Source organism: Danio aesculapii, chromosome 20 (genome assembly GCF_903798145.1).
Source record: "Danio aesculapii chromosome 20, fDanAes4.1, whole genome shotgun sequence".
Classification (NCBI taxonomy): domain Eukaryota; kingdom Metazoa; phylum Chordata; class Actinopteri; order Cypriniformes; family Danionidae; genus Danio; species Danio aesculapii.
The window spans coordinates 3,511,479-3,531,478 of NC_079454.1; the positions used below are offsets into that span (position 1 = coordinate 3,511,479).

Sequence of the window (20,000 nt, forward strand, 5' to 3'; positions counted from 1 at the left end):
TTTAGAGGCAAAATCTGTCATCAGAGACATCTATCTGTCATCTTTACAAAAGTAAGAATGTTTTTTTTCCAAGCATCCTTTTTGTATTTTGAGATTTTGTCAACAGATTTGCAGATATTATATCTTCTATCTTTATTTATAATTTTATTTATATATATATATATATATATATATATATATATATATATATATATATATATATATATATATATATATATATATATATATATCAGTTAAGCAAGAATTGTCTTTCTGTTGGCCATGATTATTCCACTCTGCTAATTAAAAGGCTTTATTTTAGTTTATACAAAAACTGTCTAAAAATATATTTACTAAAATACTTTTTCTACAAATATATTTGACAATTTTGGGGATAGTTTTGAAAATATATTTGAAATAATCTATTGAAAAGGGTTTCAAAGTAGCAGTATATGCCTAATTATTTAGTAAAAAATACTTTAGGTAACACTTTATTTTGATGCTCCATTTGAGTATTAGTAGACTGTCTGCTTAATATCTGCTGATACTGCTCCTTCAACAGATATTTAACTGACTATAAGGAACTTTGCAAGTACATGTCAACTTACACTAACCCTAACCCAACCTAACAGTCTACTTATAATCTAATGAGAATTAGTTGGCATGTAGATGCAATGTAACTTAAATTCAACAAACAGACCATCAAAATAAAGTGACCACACTGCATTATGCAACATTAGAAGAAAATCTTTATTTGATGGCTAAAACTTTTAAATAAAGGAGCATAAAATTTATGTAATATATCATATCAATACATTTTCTCTTTTAAACACCAGCAGGTAGCAGCCTTTGTAGATTGCAGATTGCATAAGTTTTATTAATATATATATTTCTTTTCATTTTTTCATGTTAATAATAGAGACTTACAATCTGTCCGCTTGTTAAGTGTTGAGGGATGAAATAATGTGTCCGGCTCCAAGGCACCACTCATTTGAATTGAGAAAATATTCGTTTATGATCACTTTTTAGTCACATCACACATTAGAGTGAATAGTTTGTAAAATCATGGTGTACACAACAGTCTCTGGACTTGCTTCATCTCAGACATTAATATTTGAACAATATATAAAAAAATGAATAATATTCTGGCCATCCGATATCAGGCATGGATATATATATTTTGATCGTGATTTTCATAAATGTTTATTATTACCATTTGTTGAGTCTCCCCATACAGTTTGATATGGCGTATGAACCAGGAAGCCGGTAGCAGATTTATTTTTTAACGTGTGAACTTTACGGACGAAAATTTTGCATTTAGTGTGCATAAACCAGTGTTGGGCAGTAGCATGGCGGTAGTGTCGCTACTTTCTAAATCCAATAGCTTTTCAGTATCGAAGCTATTTAAATAGTCAAGTAGCGCAGTAGCGTCCACACAAGCTACATTTTACGATCGCAGATCAATAAGTGACAGCACCGACATTCACGGAGCTCTGAGGCCGGTGTCTAGCCGATGAAAGTAAATCCATATGATGGCAAGAATGACGATTTATTCTTCTTCCAGTTTTACGGTGGCCGACAACAAAGTTTTTGGTGCGTTACTGCCACCTCTGGTGAAACTTGCTTGATAGAAAAATGACTGAGGGAGAGGAGTTATTTCTGAAGCATGATTCCTTGTGACCATACCTCGAGAAGTTCATGTTATGATGCAATAACCTAATTTCTTATGCTGTGCTCAAAATATAAAAATACCTTTGTGTGTATATATATATATATATATATATACATATATATATACATATATATATACATACACACACACACACACATACACACACACAAAGACACACACACAATGATTCCTATTCCAAAATATTTCCCTTTACTATGACTATAGTATTTTAAATGTGAAACACCTGGTTTTATTGGATCTTTTGTTTTCGCTGTTATATACTATAATGCAGGCGTCACCAAACTTGTTCCTGGAGGGCCGGCGTCCTGCAGATTTTAGCTCCAACCCTAATCAAACACACCTGAACAAGCTAATCAAGGTCTTACTAGGTATTCTTGAAACAATCAAGCAGGTGTGTTGAGGCAAGTTGGAGCTAAACCCTGCAGGGACACCGGCCCTCCATGACCGTGATTGGGGACCCCTGCTATAATGCGTTTCTGTTTGGTACAATATTATTTACAGTAAATAACTGAACTAAACAATTCTGCCTCATATGATTCATTGACAGTTTAGTGATCGCTAAGATGAGATTGACTTGGATTTAATTTGCTTTGATTTAAAAATGAAAATTGCAAAAATAGCTAAGATGTAGCTAAGCTACTTTTGCCATGTAGCTTTTAGCTTAGCTTGCTACATTTCCCAGGGGGTAGCTTTTAGTGCAGTTAAGCTACATTTTAAGTAGAGTAGCTTATAACTTAGCTCACTACATTTTTCAAGTAGCTTGCCCAACACTGGCAATAACCGTTAGTATCAATAGCCGCGTTTCCACTATCGCGCCTAAAGCGAGCGAGCCAGGGCGAGCCAAGGCCAGTCGCGTTTCCACTATCACTTCCGGGGCGTAATCGGGCCAAAGCGGGGCTTCCTTGGGGCCAGCGTCCGGCCTTTTTCGGCCCGCCGAATACCTTGGGCCAAGGAGGGCCAACTGGGGCTTCGGGGCGGGGTTACGTAAAAAGGCGGAGTTTTCCTGTCAGGTAAAGAGGAGACAAGATGCTTTCTTCCCTTACATTTGTTTTGCTATCGCGCTTGATCAACTCACTAAGAAGAAGAAAAAAATCTGTGTTCGAAGTAAATGCCGCCGAACTCGAATGTCCTTATCCAGGGATCGCTGTCTGGCCTTACACCAACAGACCACAAACAGTAAAAAAGCAATCGCTTCGGTGTTCTCCATCTTCCAGCTCTCGTAGTGATGCCAGGTTGTGTTTGTGGTTATAATTTGAGTTTTTTGTTCCCGCTGAAGTGGGCGGGTTGTGTGACGGGTTGTGTGACGTTTGATTCGGGGGACGTTCTGGGGGCGGTGTTTGCGTGACGCGCTGCGAGCAACTAGCCCGACAGTGGAAACGCGACATGATTTCGGTCTCATTTCTCAACCTCCCGGGCTATTGGCCCGGCCTGGCCCGATTAAAGCCCTGGCTCGCACTGGCCTGATAGTGGAAATGCGGCTATTGCCTAAAAGGGTCCGTTTCAGAGAGTTATAAAACATTGGTGTTATTTTGTGCTAAAACTTCACACACACTCTCTGGGGACACTTATTTAACATTTTGTAGAAAGGGGCATAATATGTCCCCTTTAAATAAATGAGACAGAAAGGAGGTGTGTTTGTATGTTGTTTTATTTAGTCCTGCATGTTGACAGCAGTGGTGATGGTCAGATATCAGCGAGTATGATGAGCGGTGTGTGTTCTGCTCTTTACCACGGTGACAGTGTGTCAGGTCAGCAGCTGGTGGACATCTCGCTCAGGATGGACCACAGGCTGGATCCGGGGAACTTTGGGTCCAGAATGAGGTCGTGGAGCAGAGCCTGACCTTTCTCTCGAGCCTGAGCCGAACACATGGCTTTACGCCACAGATTAACCAGAGAGCCGCCTGGACACACACCAGCAGATCAAATCACAAACACTGACACGTGCACTACTGGCAGATACTGCTCTGTGTGTTTGTGTGAGAAAAAGATTGTCAGTGTGTGTATGTGTGAGAAAGAGAGTCGGTGTGTGTGTCTCTGTTTGAGAGAGAGAGAAACAGAGACAGTGTCAGTATGTTGTGTGAGACAGAATGTCAGTGTCTGTGTATGAAAGAGAGAGAAGGGAACTGTCAGTGTGTGTCTATATGTGTGTGTGAGACAGAGAGTGTCCATGTGTGTATAAAAGAAAGATAGAGTCACTGTATTTGTGCGCATGTGCATGTTTTTGCGATATATCAGGACACAAATGTATATATAATGTGTTGTGTGTGACAGGTATTAGAGGAGAAGGTGAATTATGAAGACATACGTACATTTACAGGTCTAAAGAGCCCAGTTTACCTTAAACTTCATTCTTTATCATTCTTCATTTGACGGCAAAAACTAGTTGGGAATGGTTTTGACGATATACTGTTTACTGTTTTCCAACACTCAAACATCCTTGTGTTGCAGTGGACAGGTTTGTAAATGTGTTGTGCCACTCGAGTGACTCCTAAACAACTACAACAATGGTGGCTGAGAGAAGAACAGTTTCATAAACATCTGGCAAACAGCCTTCTCCAGCGAGAAACACCATTGTGGCTCGCCACGTTGCTGTATATTTGCCACAAACACTTAACGAACAATGTTTCGACCTTTATCAGATGTGGCACCAAACGGTTGTGCTTATCATGCTTATAGTCTTTAAAATCTCTCAGAGACGGATAGTACAGGTGCGGATATATCTGTGCCAGCTCTGCTACTCAACCATCCAGTTTATTCATGTTGCTAACTTAGTGTTGTTGTGTTGATGTTTTTCTCTGGTCTGACTCTGAACTGTATGGATGCAAAGCACATCAAAGAAGGCGGAGCCCCAGGACACGCCCACTGATTGTGTATATGTTACAGACCAGTGGCAGATCAAAGGTGTTCAGGAGCCAAAACTAGTTCACAAAAAGTTCACTTATAGTGTATTTGAGAATGCAGTGTAGTGTAAAGAGTGTATTTGAGAGTGCAGTGTAGTGTAAAGAGTGTATTTAAGAGTGTAGTGCAGTGTAAAGTGTATTTGAGGGTGCAGTGCAGTGTAAAGCGGGTGTTTGAAATGTAGTCCAGTGTAAAGTGTACTTGAGGGTGCAGTGCAGTGTAAAGCGGGTGTTTGAGAGTGTAGTGCAGTGTAAAGTGTATTTGAGGGTGCAGTGCAGTGTAAAGCGTGTGTTTGACAGTGTAGTGCAGTGTAAAAAGTGTATTTGAGAATGCAGTGCAACTTAGAGTGTATTTGAGGATGCAGTGCATTGTAAAGAGTGTAGTGCAGTGTAAAGAGTGTAGTGTAGTGTAAAGAGTGTATTTGAGAGTAGCGCAGTTTAAATAGTGAATTTGAGAGTGCAGTACAGTGTAAAGAGTGTATTTGAGGGTGCAGCACAGTGTATAGAGTGCATTTGAGGGTGCAGTGTAAAGAGTGCAGTGCAGTGTAACGAGTGTATTTGAGAGTGCAGTGCAGTGTAAAGAGTGTATTTGAGAGTGCAGTGCAGTGTAAAGAGTGTATTTAAGAGTGCAGTGCAGTGTAAAGAGTGTATTTAAGAGTGCAGTGCATAGTGTGTTCGAGAGTGCAATGTAGTGTATTTGAGAGTGCAGTGCAGTGTAAAGAGTGTATTTGAGAGTGCAGTGCATAGTGTGTTCGAGAGTGCAATGTAGTGTATTTGAGAGTGCAGTGCAGTGTAAAGAGTGTATTTGAGAGTGCAGTGCATAGTGTGTTCGAGAGTGCAATGTAGTGTATTTGAGAGTGCAGTGCAGTGTAAAGAGTGTATTTGAGTGTGGTGCCGTGTAGAAAGTGTGTTTGAGAGAGCAGTGCAGTGTAAACAGTGTGTTTGAGAGTGGAGTGCAGTGTAAAGAGTGTGTTTGAGAGTGGAGTGCAGTGTAAACAGTGTGTTTGAGAGTGGAGTGCAGTGTAAAGAGTGTGTTTGAGAGTGGAGTGCAGTGTAAAGAGTGTGTTTGAGAGTGGAGTGCAGTGTAAAGAGTGTGTTTGAGAGTGCAGTGCAGTGCAGTGTAAAGAGTGTGTTTGAGAGTGCAGTGCAGTGTAAAGAGTGTGTTTGAGAGTGCAGTGCAGTGCAGTGTAAAGAGTGTGTTTGAGAGTGCAGTGCAGTGTAAAGAGTGTGTTTGAGAGTGCAGTGCAGTGCAGTGTAAAGAGTGTGTTTGAGAGTGCAGTGCAGTGTAAAGAGTGTGTTTGAGAGTGCAGTGCAGTGTAAAGAGTGTGTTTGAGAGTGGAGTGCACTGCAGTGTAAAGAGTGTGTTTGAGAGTGCAGTGCAGTGTAAAGAGTGTGTTTGAGAGAGCAGTGTAAAGAGTGTGTTTGAGAGTGCAGTGTAAAGAGTGTGTTTGAGAGTGGAGTGCAGTGTAAAGAGTGTGTTTGAGAGTGCAGTGCAGTGTAAAGAGTGTGTTTGAGAGTGCAGTGCAGTGCAGTGTAAAGAGTGTGTTTGAGAGTGCAGTGTAAAGAGTGTGTTTGAGAGTGGAGTGCAGTGTAAAGAGTGTGTTTGAGAGTGCAGTGCAGTGTAAAGAGTGTGTTTGAGAGTGCAGTGCAGTGCAGTGTAAAGAGTGTGTTTGAGAGTGCAGTGCAGTGTAAAGAGTGTGTTTGAGAGTGCAGTGCAGTGTAAAGAGTGTGTTTGAGAGTGCAGTGCAGTGTAAAGAGTGTGTTTGAGAGTGGAGTGCACTGCAGTGTAAAGAGTGTGTTTGAGAGTGCAGTGCAGTGTAAAGAGTGTGTTTGAGAGAGCAGTGTAAAGAGTGTGTTTGAGAGTGCAGTGTAAAGAGTGTGTTTGAGAGTGGAGTGCAGTGTAAAGAGTGTGTTTGAGAGTGCAGTGCAGTGTAAAGAGTGTGTTTGAGAGTGCAGTGCAGTGCAGTGTAAAGAGTGTGTTTGAGAGTGCAGTGTAAAGAGTGTGTTTGAGAGTGGAGTGCAGTGTAAAGAGTGTGTTTGAGAGTGCAGTGCAGTGTAAAGAGTGTGTTTGAGAGTGCAGTGCAGTGCAGTGTAAAGAGTGTGTTTGAGAGTGCAGTGCAGTGTAAAGAGTGTGTTTGAGAGTGCAGTGCAGTGTAAAGAGTGTGTTTGAGAGTGCAGTGCAGTGTAAAGAGTGTGTTTGAGAGAGCAGTGCAGTGTAAAGAGTGTGTTTGAGAGTGCAGTGCAGTGTAAAGAGTGTGTTTGAGAGTGCAGTGCAGTGTAAAGAGTGTGTTTGAGAGTGCAGTGCAGTGTAAAGAGTGCAGTAAATCATGTTTTACTGACCCAGCAGCTGATTGATGCTGTTCATCCAGCCGAAGATGTAGAGTGTGTGGTTCTCTTCAGTGCTCAGATCTGCGATGTTGGGTGGACTGTCGGCCTCCTGCAGGACTCGGCTGGGCAGAGGAGCCATGAACTTCTCGGAGCGCTCAATGTTTGCATGGAAATGAGCTGACGATACAAATGCTGCTGAGTTCAGCCAGCTCTGCTGAAAGCGCACCTCAGGAGACGAGTACAGCTTTTGCCTAAAGAAGAAGATGAAAAATGAGCCTTTCTAAAACTATAGCAGCACCGGTTTACTGTCGGAGAATGGCAGGATCAGGGGCCGATTTATTTAATAAACTTTACATTAAAAAATTATTGATGTTGAGCCAACATGAAGGAATTAAGTTAACTTTTTATTTTTTAACAAATTTAAGTGGATTCTGACATAAAACAATTAAGTTCCCCTAATTAAGTTCCCCCATTTAAGTTCCCCCCCTAAAAAAAATCAAGAATTGTGTTGTTTCAGCTCATTTTAAGTAGTTTGAGCAAACAACAAACATTATTTTTTGAGTGCATGAATAATGCTGTACTAATAGCCTATGTAAACTAATCATAGTTTATTATGAACTAATGATGAGTTGAGGCATGTGCTGGTCAAGAACTATCTTTAGTTACAACATGAGTTCATGTGTGAATAATGGATACCTTATCACTTATTAGTACATGGTTGTTAATTACCACATTAGCGACAAGCAACAAAAAAAGGTTAAAGAAATAGAAATACAAAGGTTGCATATTAGAACTGTTGTGCCCCATGGCTGGGATTGCCAAGGCCCTCAAACCCCTGAATGGGGCCCTGTATGTGATGTATGCTGACCTTTCAGTGCAAGCCCCAGAGGCAGTTTGTAGAGACTCCTCCTCGGCGGCCCACATTAGACCCAGAATGCTGTCCTTCTTGTTAAAATCGCTGTCCTCAGACTGGCTGACCTGCCGCAGAGACTGCACACACACCAGAAGTGCTGACCGATTAAACATGCTTCATCTGGCACAACATTCAACAGGCTTATGTATCAGAAGTTGCCAGATTATGATATGAACAAAGTCGATGTTTAGAAGGCACTGTTCGTCCAATTTCCTCATTCAAGGGGTTCTACACTTTCATGAGTTTCTTTCTTCTGTTGAACACTAAGTGAAGTTTATTTATAAACTAATTTCGAGAAGATCACGCGCTTATGATTATATAGCCAGATTTCCTTATCTTAGCCATCTTTGTCTTGAAGAAGCAAATCACTGATCAAATAAATACTAATCCAACGACTTCAAAAGAAAATGAACAACAAGCATCAGCAGCAACAACAACAACTCCGGCAATGACTTTCTAGAGAGCTCTGATTTCCCCAAGACGCCAGCCACAGCTCATCCCCTCCAGAATTCCAAAACGTAGCCCGAAGCCCCTGCAAAAGGCCACCGACTCATCCACTCATTGTCTTCCAGACAGATACAGATAACCTTCACCCTCCACCTCAAGACCCCAAAACAAGTCTCCTGCTTCATCCTACACTTCAACCGAGCTCCACAGGCAACTCTCAGACCTTGGAATCAACACCCCACACACCCATAACAAACCAGAACTTCTAAAGTTTTACTCTCAACACCTTTCACCCACGTCACAATCAAAAAGAATACCCCAGAAAACCAGCTCCTGACACATTCCATACACCCCAGCCTATTCTCTCCCCTACAGCATATGGATAAAACAAAAACAAAAAGAGCCCCAGCCGCACTCCCGCAAGACTCCACCTCTTTGAAACCTGACACATTCACCAATAACACCCAACAACAGGACATTCACCCAGGCAATCCCAGGTCTCCCCAGTTCCTCACCAAGCTTTATTCCACCAAGTTCTTCCATGGATCCCCATTCGATGCCATTACCGATCCCACCCCTCCTCCCCCCATTTCTAGACAGCCCATTACCCTTAATAATCTCTCTAAATGCATATCCAATCCCTGAAAAGGCTACCAGTGTATTCATGCAGCTCGTACCCTTGACACTATGTTGACCCTAGCATTTTTTGGCTCCTCAGATACTCCGAAATCACTGTAACTTTCAACTTCAACCCAATTATCCACCCCACAATTTCTGATCTAACCTTTCTTTATTTATCAAGCAAAGCAAAACAGATCAATCATGTAAAGGCCACTTTATCTATGTTTTAGATCTCCCCTCCCCCATACGCCCCTTTCAAATCCTTGTGGCATTCTAACAATTTAGGAGATCCCAAAATTCTAACCCCCTCTCCCCCCTGTTCATCCACGATGCTATTCGTCCCGTAACACGTTTTTTGGTTCCAAAACACCTAAAGGATGTTCTCCGCCTTTCAGTTTTCCCCAGAACCATTTTCCAGCTACTCATTAAGAATCGGAGCAGCCACAACAGCAGCCCATAAAGGGCTCTCACAACAACATATTCAGACCCTCAGTAGATAGTCCCCAGACACCTTCAAAGCTTACATAAGCCTCAAACATGACCACTTTGCTACTTTCTATTTCTCCCCTTCCCTCCAGCGTCGAGTTCCTCCGCTACATTCTCCTTGGTGTGAGCATGACTCCGCTTCCAGCATGTACTCGACTCCACCTCTGTCCTCTCCCTTTCCTTTCCAGCATGAGCACGACGCCGCCTCTTCCTTCCAGCATTGAGTCCGACTCTGCTACTCCTTCCTCAGAAAATGCACAACTCTGAATTTCTCAACAGTGGAGTTAGCAGCGGGAGTCGAAGCTCAGGGTAACACTCCTGCGGGAGTCAAAACTGGGAAAGGGAGGAGGTGGTGAAGACACCTGCTGGAGATGGGCTGATTACATGATTGATCTGTTTTGCTTTGCTTGATAAATAAAGAAAGGTTAGATCAGAAATTGTGGGGTGGATGATGGTTGACTATTGTAGCTGTGAAATAACTCAAATCATTTAGCTTAGTGTTATGAAGCTATTATACGCTCAAAACCTGCCGGAACTACTTTAGCTGTGCATTTATCTGTCAACACTTTGGAATGACCATCAGCCAATCAGAATCAAGCATGTGTGTCCATGAGCCACATTGATTTTGAAAAGCTTCTTCCAACTGGAACACATTTAAAGGTTTATGTGCATCCACAGATAAAAACGGCACCTGGAAAAATGTGTGCCATTTGGCCATGGCGTCGGGGTGTTTGGTGGAGCAGTCACTGTAGCTGGAGCAGTAATCCTGAGCCACTTCTGCTGGGACCTGAATAAGCACCTGATGCCCTCCACTGCTAACCACACCAGTCTCCACCGCCGCCAGGAATGGCAGCACAGACAGGTAGTAGTTCACACCTGCACACACCAACAAAATGATGATGATGGGATTCAGAAGAGGTATAGGAGCTTTAATTATATGACCCATTCCAGAACAGCAGGTGCATTTTAGGTGTTTTCCATTCATTTTTCTTGAACTGGAATGATAAGGTACAACTAATGTATAATTTACAGTAAACTGAGTTCATTATTATTGTAAAATAATGCAAAATCCTTACCTGTGATTAGGAACATTTGATTATTACTATTTGTAACATTGTTAAACCTTAAACTGTAACAGAGTTGACAATAACTCCATTGACCCTAAAAAAGTTGATATTTTCTATTATTTTGTGCATTAGTTCTATATGCTAACCTCAAACCAGACTCCACATGGCGTGTCTGAAACTCGAGGTCCCGGAACAGATCGGGGTAACGGATCCGGCATACTACCCGAGGATGTAGAGGTGTAGCAGTGTTAAGTGAAGACTGTGGGGGGTGAGGAGGGTTGGTAGGTGTTGGGTTGGGCGAGGGGTAGTCGCAGACGAAAGTGAAAAGGGTTGGGGAGTCACAGAAGAAAGTGAAAGTGAACAGCGGACGGGGGAGGAGGGCGGTTGAGGAGGGGGATCGGTAAAATGAGCGTGTAATAATACAGAGAATAGATGTTTCATGCAAGTGTTTATTTAACTTGGTAGAGTAAACATTAAAAAAAGAAAATTATACTTAATTATTTGATGATAATTGAAGCTGGATGTATGATTCAGAAGGCAGAGAAAGTAGGCATAGTGTGAGTCTTTATGGTAATATTGTTAAGACTAATGCCCAATTTTTTCTAATTCTACTTTTTTTCTCGGGCAGTGCCACATGCTCTTGGGTCAGGTGAAGCGGCAGGACCGGAGACCCAACTGCAGAGATAGACCTCACTGCAGCCCGCAGTTTGATGACGTACTGAACCAGGTCCACTATGTCAGTGTTTCCCAACCCTGTTCCTGAAGGCACACCAACAGTACACATTTTCAACCTCTCCCTAATCAAACACACCTGAATCAACTTATCATAACATCAGAAGAGACTCCAACACCTGAAGTTAATGGGTCAGAATAGGGAGACATCCAAAATATGTACTGTTGGTGTGCCTCCAGGAACAGGGTTGGGAAACACTGCACTATGTAATGGTGGTGTAATCACCTACAACCCCCTACCATAAACTCAAGTGTCAGAGTAGCATGGGCATTGCTTTAGTTTACGGTACAATGTCCACAATGTAGTGGACCTGGTGCAGTGCATCATCATGGTTACAGACTGCAGTGAGGACATTTTGCAACTGCACGCTCAGACCAGCAATTTCTAGCAAGTAGCAACATCAGACAAGTGACTCTAACCCTGACGCTTAACTCTAACGATAGGTCTGGAAGGGCTGGTCTAAGCGTGCAGGTCTGAGCATGCAATTGGGTCTGCAGCTCCATAATGTTGGTTTCAAGGGCTATCTAGCCCTTCCCCTTAGCTCTATGCCTTCAAGCTAAAGAGAATTGGGACACCCCTACATCTTCACGTGAACGTGCAAAACAAGAGGTCCCTAAATACACAAAGAAACATTACATTTTTGAGATAACTTGATATAATTTAAAATTGTTCAATCAAATTTTAGCTTTGAAAAATAATAGGTGTATCTGAAGATGCAAAATGAGCCCAATTCTAGAATCACACATACACTGTACACATCTAGAGGTACAAGTAAAGACTACATACTTACATGCAAACCAGCTCTGAGGAGAGATGCAGACCAGCTCTGAAGCTTCAGATCCACATGTGCTGCTACTGTCCGGGCTCGGGTCCGTCAGCCGGCCTGCGAGATCAACACACACACACTTAGACAACAAGCACAGCAGCAGCTTACACTTTTATTGAGCTAACATTATCTACTTGACTCAATTTTCTTCACAATTCGCTTCATTGTTAAATTCTTGCACTGTATGTCTTATTGTATCTAATCTGTATAACCACAAAATCTCTCAGTGCCTTGTCTGATGTTTTGGGTTACTTCAGTGTTTCTACATAATAGGTTGCATTTTGTGCACAATGCATGTAGAGTCGAGCCCGAAATGATTCAAACCCCTGGCAAATTCTTGCTTAAAGTTACTATAAGTTTCATTCAACAAGCAAGGCCCAATCCCAATTCTATTTTTGTACCCCACCCCTTTCCCTTGAAACAGAGTGTGATAGGGAAAGGCTTTAAAATGTACCCATAAAAAAATGGGACAACACTACAGGCGGTGGCAGTCATACACTATGGGCAATTTAGTTCTCCGGGTGCTCCGGCTTCCCCCACAAGTCCAAACACATGCGCTATAGGACAAATGAGTAAGGTAAATTGTCCGTAGTGTATGTGTGTGAATGAGTATGTTTGGATGTTTCCCAGTGATTGGTATCCATATGCTGGATAAGTTGGCGGTTCATTCCGATGTGGTGACCCCAGATTAATAACGGGACTAAGCCAAAAAGAAAATGAATGAATGAATGAATATTACATGCAATCTCCCCATCATTCTGTCTCTCTTCTCAGATGGGATGGCAGGCCAAATTAAAGGTTACCATGGGTCAACTTTGGCCTGCGGGCCCTAGTTTGGGCATCTCTGATATAGAAGATGCTCTGTGTCGTTCTTACAACTACTGAACATATCTACAGTGACACACATAAAACAAAAGTAACGGAATAAACATTAATTATCAGCATTGTGTGTAACAAAACTGTAATGTACATAACTAATGAGAAAACCCCCTTAAAATAACGAGAGTAATGTCAACAAAAGATATAAAATGTGAAGTGTCACGCAGATCATTTTAGGAAAAGTCAATTAATGGTTATTCAATGTTTACAGTTGAAGCCAGAATTATACGTCCTCCAGTGAATTTCTTTTCTTTCAAATATTTCCAAAATGATGTTTCACAAAGCAAGTGATTTTTTTCCCAGTATTTCCTATAATATTATTTTCTTCTGGAGAAAGTCTTCTTTGTTTTATTTTGGCTAGGATTTTTTATTTTTTAAACCATTTTAAGGTCAATATTATCAGCCACCTGTAGCAATTTTTTGTCTTACAGAACAAACCACTGTTATACAATGACTTGCCTAATTACTCTTAACTTGCCAATAGTTTAGCCTTTAAATTGCATTTAAAAATTAAAATGTATTGTTTTCATTTGATGTATATAATTTTTAAAACACTTTCTTTTTAATTTACAAGCAAATAATAATAATAACAACAATAATAATAATAATAACAATAATAATAATAATAATAATAATAATAATAATAGTAATAATAATAACAATAATAATAATATTAATAATAATAATAACAATAATAATAATAATAATAATAATAATTACAATAATAATAATAATAATAATAATAATAGTAATAATAATAACAATAATAATAATATTAATAATAATAATAATAATAATAATAATAATTACAATAATAATAATAATAATATTAATAATAATAATAATAATAGTAATAATAATAACAATAATAATAATAATAATAATAATAGTAATAATAATATTAATAATAATAATAATAATAATAGTAATAATAATAACAATAATAATAATATTAATAATAATAATAACACTAATAATAATAATAATAATAATAATAATAATAATAATTGCAATAATAATAACAACAATAATAATAATATTATTAATAATATTATTAATAATAATAATAATAATAATAATAATAATAATAATAACAATAATAATAATAATAATAATAATAATAATAACAAGAATCCAAAACTTCTTGAACAATATCTAGTCAAATATTATTTACTGTCATCATGGCAAAGATAAAATAAATCAGTTTTTAGAAATGAGTTATTAAAACTATTATGTTTAGAAATGTGTTCAGAAAAAAGTCTGCTCTCCATTAAACGGAAATTGAAGAAAAATAATCAGGGGGGCCGAATAATTCAGACTTCAACTGAATATTAAGGAAACTTCCTGTTAACCAGGTTACAGATTTTTTTCTCTTTCATTGACATTAAAATCACAGCCAATTTGTTACAGTGTTGTTTCCTACAGTATAAAATAAAGGGCACCTGATTTGAGTTTCCAGCCTAGCTGCAGAGGGAGACTCCAGAGTGGATTCTCCTGCTCCCCGGGGCCCATGGAGCTCATGTAGGCATTAGTAGCGTTGATCAGCATTTTGTACATGGTCATCCTCTGGGAGTAGTCCCACGGGTTTACCTGGACCCCCGTGTCCAATATGGGCAGGTGGGAGAGATCGCTGGGAGCTTTTTCCCATTGAATCGGCAGTCCATTCTCAGTCACTACTGCTGCATGGCTAAACACAGCCAACAAGAGCACAGCAGCCACTGATCGCAGGAAACCCATCTCAGAAATCTAGCAACTGCTGGAACACTCAGTCCAGCAGAGGAGCTTTAATCTACGGACAGCACATAGACTTTGATCCCACATGAAGACAAAACCAAACCAGTGTGGGTGGAGAAAAACACATGCACTGCAAAAAAAACATACTTTTGTCTTGTTTCCGTGCCAAATATCTACAAATGGCAAATACCAAAGAAGGTCGCACTCAATATCTCACTAAATGAATCAGGAGAAAAGAAAAACCAATTGATTCGGTTGTGAGCCTTCATCGGTGTAACTATTACTGCTCATGTGCTGAGGCACTAGTGGTATTCCTTCGGAATGTGAGCCTGAAGTGGCCCACCTGTACAATGGCAAGAGGGATTTTAAAGATTCAGATTCATATATGGGTCATTTACATTTACATTTATTCATTTAGCAGACGCTTTTATCCAAAGCGACTTACAAATGAGGACAAGGAAGCCTAAGCCTAAGAAAGTCTAAGAAGCTAAGCATTAGTAAATTTTTTATTTTTTTTTATTTTTTGAGAGAGAGTACAGTTAGTGGTATAGCCAGAGAGGCAATTACAGATTAGGAAGGAAAGTGGAGACTAAACAGTTGCGTTTTTAGTCGTTTCTTGAAGACAGCAAGTGACTCTGCTGTTCTGATGTAGTTAGGGAGTTCATTCCACCAACTGGGCAGATTGAATGTGAGAGTTCGGGAAAGTGATTTCTTCCCTCTTAGGGATGGAACAACGAGGCGACGTTCATTCACAGAACGCAAGTTTCTGAAGGGCACATATATCTGCAGAAGTGAGAGCAGATACGAAGGAGCAAAGCCAGAGGTCGCTTTGTAAGCAAACATCAGAGCTTTGAATTTGATGCGAGCAGCAACTGGCAGCCAGTGCAAACGGGTGAGTAGCGGAGTAACATGTGCTCTTATGGGTTCATCAAAGACCACTCGTGCTGCTGCGTTCTGAAGCAGCTGAAGAGGTTTGATAGAATTAGCTGGAAGCCCGGCTAGTAGAGAGTTGCAATAATCCAGTTTGGAGAGAACAAGAGCTTGAACAATGAGTTGAGCTGTATGTTCAGATAGGAAGGGTCGGACCTTTCTGATGTTGTAGAGTAGTTCTAGAAATGTGCTCAGAGAAGTTTAGTTGGTAATCAATCGTTTAAGGCAAAGATTTGGCACGTATCGCAAAATGTAATCTGAATGTGAGCCTAATGTGGCCCATGTGGAAAATGGTAAATTTGGCCCAAATGATGGAGGACAAATGTGGGCCACAGTTGGCAAAAATGTGGCATAGTCATTTAAGGGTAATTTGGGTCTAAACCTAAAGTGGCTCACACGTATAAGTGCAAATGTGGCTATTTCGGCTGTGAGCCTAATGTGGCCCAGTTATCTTAAGACATATGTGGACCACATAGACTAAAGTCACCATCATGGAGAAAAGTGTTTGCTTTAGTTGGGCTCATAGCCCTGAATCTTATAATTTAATTTTTGTTTTGGACCGCTGTAACTTTTAAGAACTTTGCTTGAAAAGTTTATTCATTACAGCAAACAAACAATAAAATTAAGTGAGGCACAACCTGTGATGAAATAATATACTGATGTTAACTGATGCTAACCAATGTTTAATCCATAATTAGACGTAATGTAATAACATGCTTGCACATGCCACAGAATTATGAAGGTTTATAAGCTAAAAAAAAGTCTATGATTCAACTTCTGCTCACAGAGACACCAATAATCATCGTATGAACCTCAACAACGGTGATAATTAACAAAATGAACAAAACTTACAAACATCACAAACGGGGCGAAATCAACAACGTCAACATAAACAGCAGAATCAACAGCAAATGATGAAAACTGGAGCATCAATAAGCTATATAATGTATTCATACTGCAATGCATGCTGGGATTTTTGAACTTTGCCACACCCAGCAAGTGTAAGGTGTAGGCCAGATCTGGGCCAGAGTAAAAGCAAATTTTGGCCCAGAATAGGGTCAGTTCTAGTTCATTTGGTTGAATTCCGGCTTATGTGATATTGCTATGGCTTAATTGTGGCCCCGATCTGGCAAACAGGAGCGGACCGCCCAAGTGCCATCATTTCATGCGGTATGTGGGCCAGATCTAAGTGTCTGGTGTGGGCCGGATTTGAGCCACATGAATTTTGCTAGCTGGGATTGATCTCACTTGGTTTAAGTCATTTTGAGAAATTCGGTCACAGCACCAAACTTATCTGAAAGAGCACGGTGGTTTACATTTGATAGTCCAAATATCTAAAAACTCTTAAAGCAAGAAGTATTTTTTAGATAAGCAAAAAAAAAAAAAAGCAAAGTAACCTGCCGACGAGTAAGCAAATAAAATTCCAAAGCAAAAACAAGATTATGTTGCTTACCACATTGGCAGATTATTTTGCTTGTGTTAAGAAAAAACTCATTCAATATTGATTTATTATTTCTTAAAACAAGACTATTTTTCGCTTGCCTAGAAAGTGCTTCTTGATTTAAGAATTTTCAGATGTTTGGACTTCTAGTCTAAGACAAAAACTCAAAGAAAAGTGTCTTTGCAGTGTGGCAAAACTCTTAAACCTTCACATACAGTGCATCTGGAAAGTATTCATAGCGCTTCACTTTTTACAAATTTTGGTATGTTACAGCCTTATTCCAAAACAGATTAAATTCATTTATTTCATCAAAATTCCACACACAATCCCCCATAATGACAATGTGAAAAACGAGTTTCTGAAATTGTTGCAAATTTATTAAAAATAAAAAACCTGAAAAATCACATGTACATCAATATTCACAGCCTTTGCTCAATACTTTGTTGATGCACCTTTGGCAGCGATTACAGCCTCAAGTCTTTTTGAATATGATGCCACAAGCTCGGCAAACCTGTCTTTGGGAATTTTTACCCATTCCTCTTTGCAGTACCTCTCAAGCTCTATCAGGTTGGATGGGATGCAATGGTGTACAGCCATTTTCAGATCTCTCCAGAGATGTTCAATAGGATTTAGGTCTGGGGTCTGGCTGGGCCACTCAAGAACATTCACCGAGTTGTTGTGGGGCCACTCCATTGATATTTTGGCGGTGGGCTTTGGGTCATTGTCCTGCTGTAAGATGAACCGTCACCCCAGTCTGAGGTCAAGAGCACTCTAAAGCAGGTTTTCATTCAGGATGTCTCTGTACATTGCTGCATTCATCTTTCCCTCTATCCTGACTAGTCTTCCAGTTCCTGCTGCTAAAAAAAACATCCCCAGAGCATGGTGCTGCCACCACCTTGCTTCACTGTAGGGATGGTATTAGCCTCTGGTGTCTGGTTTTCTCCAAACGTAACGCCTGCTAATTACTCTATCAGACTAGAGAATTTTGTTTCTTATGGTCTGAGATTCCTTCAAATGCCTTTTGGCAAATTCCAGGCAGGGAGTGGCTTCTGTCTGGTCACTCTACCATACAGGCCTGATTGGTGGATTACAATTCACACAGGCTCACCAAAATTGGACAATAGAATATTTGAAAAACGTTGCCTGGTCTAAAGAGTCTCAATTTCTACTGCAAAATTCGAATGGTAGGGTCAGAATTTGGCATCGACATCATGAAAGCATGGATCCATCCTGCCTTGTATCAACACTTTAGGCTGGTGGTGGTGGTGTAATGGTAGGCATATTTTCTTGGCACACTTTAGGCCCATTAGTACCAAATGAGCATCGTGTCAACATCACAGCCTACCCGAGTATTGTTGCTGACCATGTCCATCCCTTTACTCATTTCTTCCAAATAAAATAAATCCCTTTATTAAACACAAAAACCAATTCCAATTTAGATTTAAAAATTCATCTTTTATTTGTAGCAAATAATAAACTAACAAAATCAACAAAGTGTGGTCAAACCACCATACCCGGTATTCACAAACTCACTCGCTACTTCCTCTCTCTATGTCCATAAATGGAGGCATATGTATCAAAAATTTGACAGCTAGAAATAACTAAACAAAAATAGTATGTTCATCTCCCTTCGCTAGTTACAAACCTGGTTAAAGATTCTTTATTCTGTTAAACGCAAAAGTAGACATAGTATTTGTTCTTCCTGCTATACAAGTCAGTGGTTAGAAGTTTTCAGCTTTCTTCAAAATATCTTCTCTTAGGTTCAGCCGAAAAACTAAGAACTCATACAAATTTGTATTCACTTGAGTTTGAGTAAATAGTGAGTACATTTTCAATTTTGTGTGAACTATGCCTTTATCAATGTATAGTCATTAAGTCTAGTTCTCAGTACTGCACGCTCTCTGAACACTGACTGCAATGGTTTCACTTGATGTGTAAATTGTATTATGTATTTGCTTTGGCAGAGAGTCAGAGACTTTTAATTACAGCTTTTGATTAAGTGCAGCTTTCCCTGGGAGTCTCTAATACACCTCTACACTGAAAAACACGCTTTTCTTACTTTGTTTTCGTCTTGTTTTTAGTCCAAATATCTACAAATTCTTAAATCAAGAAGCATCTTCTAGTCAAGCCAAACATATTGTCTTGTCTCCAGCAGTAGTATGTCAAAATAAAGTGAGTTTTTACTTAAAACAAGCAAAATAGTCTTATTTAAAATGAAAACTAGATTATTTAGCTCGTTTTAAGTAAAAAAAACACTTAATTTTGACTCATTATTTCTGAAAACAAGACAATATTGATCACTTGTCTAGAAAATGCTCATCCTGAGGCCTCTAGAGATTGTGCAGCACCATTGATGAGATCCAACTGCTGTGAAGAGATAATGCCAACCGTTGAGGACCTCAAGGACCAACACATACAAAGAGATGATGCCAATCATCGAGGACTTCTAGAGGTATCCAAAATCCTGGACCAAGCGCAGATGCTGTGGCGGTCATGGAGGAGTAAAGAGCATGACACTGATTCCAGAAAGACCCAGTGACAGACGAGTCTCCGCATTGATCCCGTGGGCCAGCCTGAACACCGCCGGGGACCTACACACACCTGCAGCTTCTCCACGATGGACGTCCAGCGTTCTCCAGCCTCCAGTGTCTAGACTGCAGCTCTGCACAATCAGTTTGGCCAGAGGAGAAATGGTCGTGCCCTAATAAAAGCCTGGTTTCTCTCGAGGTTTTTTCCTTTACTTTCGTCAATTGGTGAAGTTTGTTTCTCGCCACTGGCTTGTTTGGTTTGGGACTTATGGAGCTGCACATTGATGGATTTGCTCTTCAGTGTTTGAACTTTCAGCAGTGAAAATTAAACAACACTAGACTGAACTCTAACTCTGAAAACTGGACTGACACAGTTTCAATTCACTATAATCTTCTATGTTCAGCTTCTTCGACACAATCTACATTGCAAATGCGCTATACAAATAAAGATGAATTGAATTGAAAATGTTTCTTGATTAGATATTTTGACTAGAAACA

At 39.9% G+C, this 20,000-nt stretch overlaps 2 protein-coding genes across 2 annotated transcripts in view; one reads left to right on the plus strand and one right to left on the minus strand.

The window, feature by feature from the left end:
- The window catches only part of themis (thymocyte selection associated), a 19,462-nt gene extending 19,440 nt beyond the window's left edge, over positions 1-22 (plus strand). Inside the window, exon 6 of the mRNA XM_056445647.1 lies at positions 1-22. This exon is cut by the window's left edge and continues 632 nt beyond it. The gene's annotated coding sequence lies outside the window, so the exon portion shown is untranslated.
- Positions 23-3,302: 3,280 nt separating this feature from the next.
- LOC130248115 (protein leg1a) lies at positions 3,303-14,641 on the minus strand. Its single transcript, XM_056481654.1, has 6 exons — positions 14,312-14,641; positions 11,955-12,047; positions 10,056-10,240; positions 7,766-7,887; positions 6,910-7,148; positions 3,303-3,573 (listed from the first exon to the last, which is right to left on the minus strand). The coding sequence occupies exons 1-6, from the start codon at positions 14,604-14,606 to the stop codon at positions 3,422-3,424; spliced, it is 1,086 nt and encodes a 361-aa protein (XP_056337629.1). The 5' UTR covers positions 14,607-14,641; the 3' UTR covers positions 3,303-3,421.
- Between the last annotated feature and the right edge of the window lie 5,359 nt (positions 14,642-20,000).

Excerpts from the sequence above, each read along its gene's own strand:
- LOC130248115 (XM_056481654.1), bottom strand. The coding sequence starts at position 14,606 with ATGGGTTTCCTGCGATCAGTGGCTGCTGTGCTCTTGTTGGCTGTGTTT. Across the intron at positions 12,048-14,311 it reads AGGCTGGAAACTCAAATCAG|GCCGGCTGACGGACCCGAGC; the intron begins GTGCCCTTTATT and ends TTGATCTCGCAG. Across the intron at positions 10,241-11,954 it reads TCCTCAGAGCTGGTTTGCAT|GTGTGAACTACTACCTGTCT; the intron begins GTAAGTATGTAG and ends TGGTGTGTGCAG.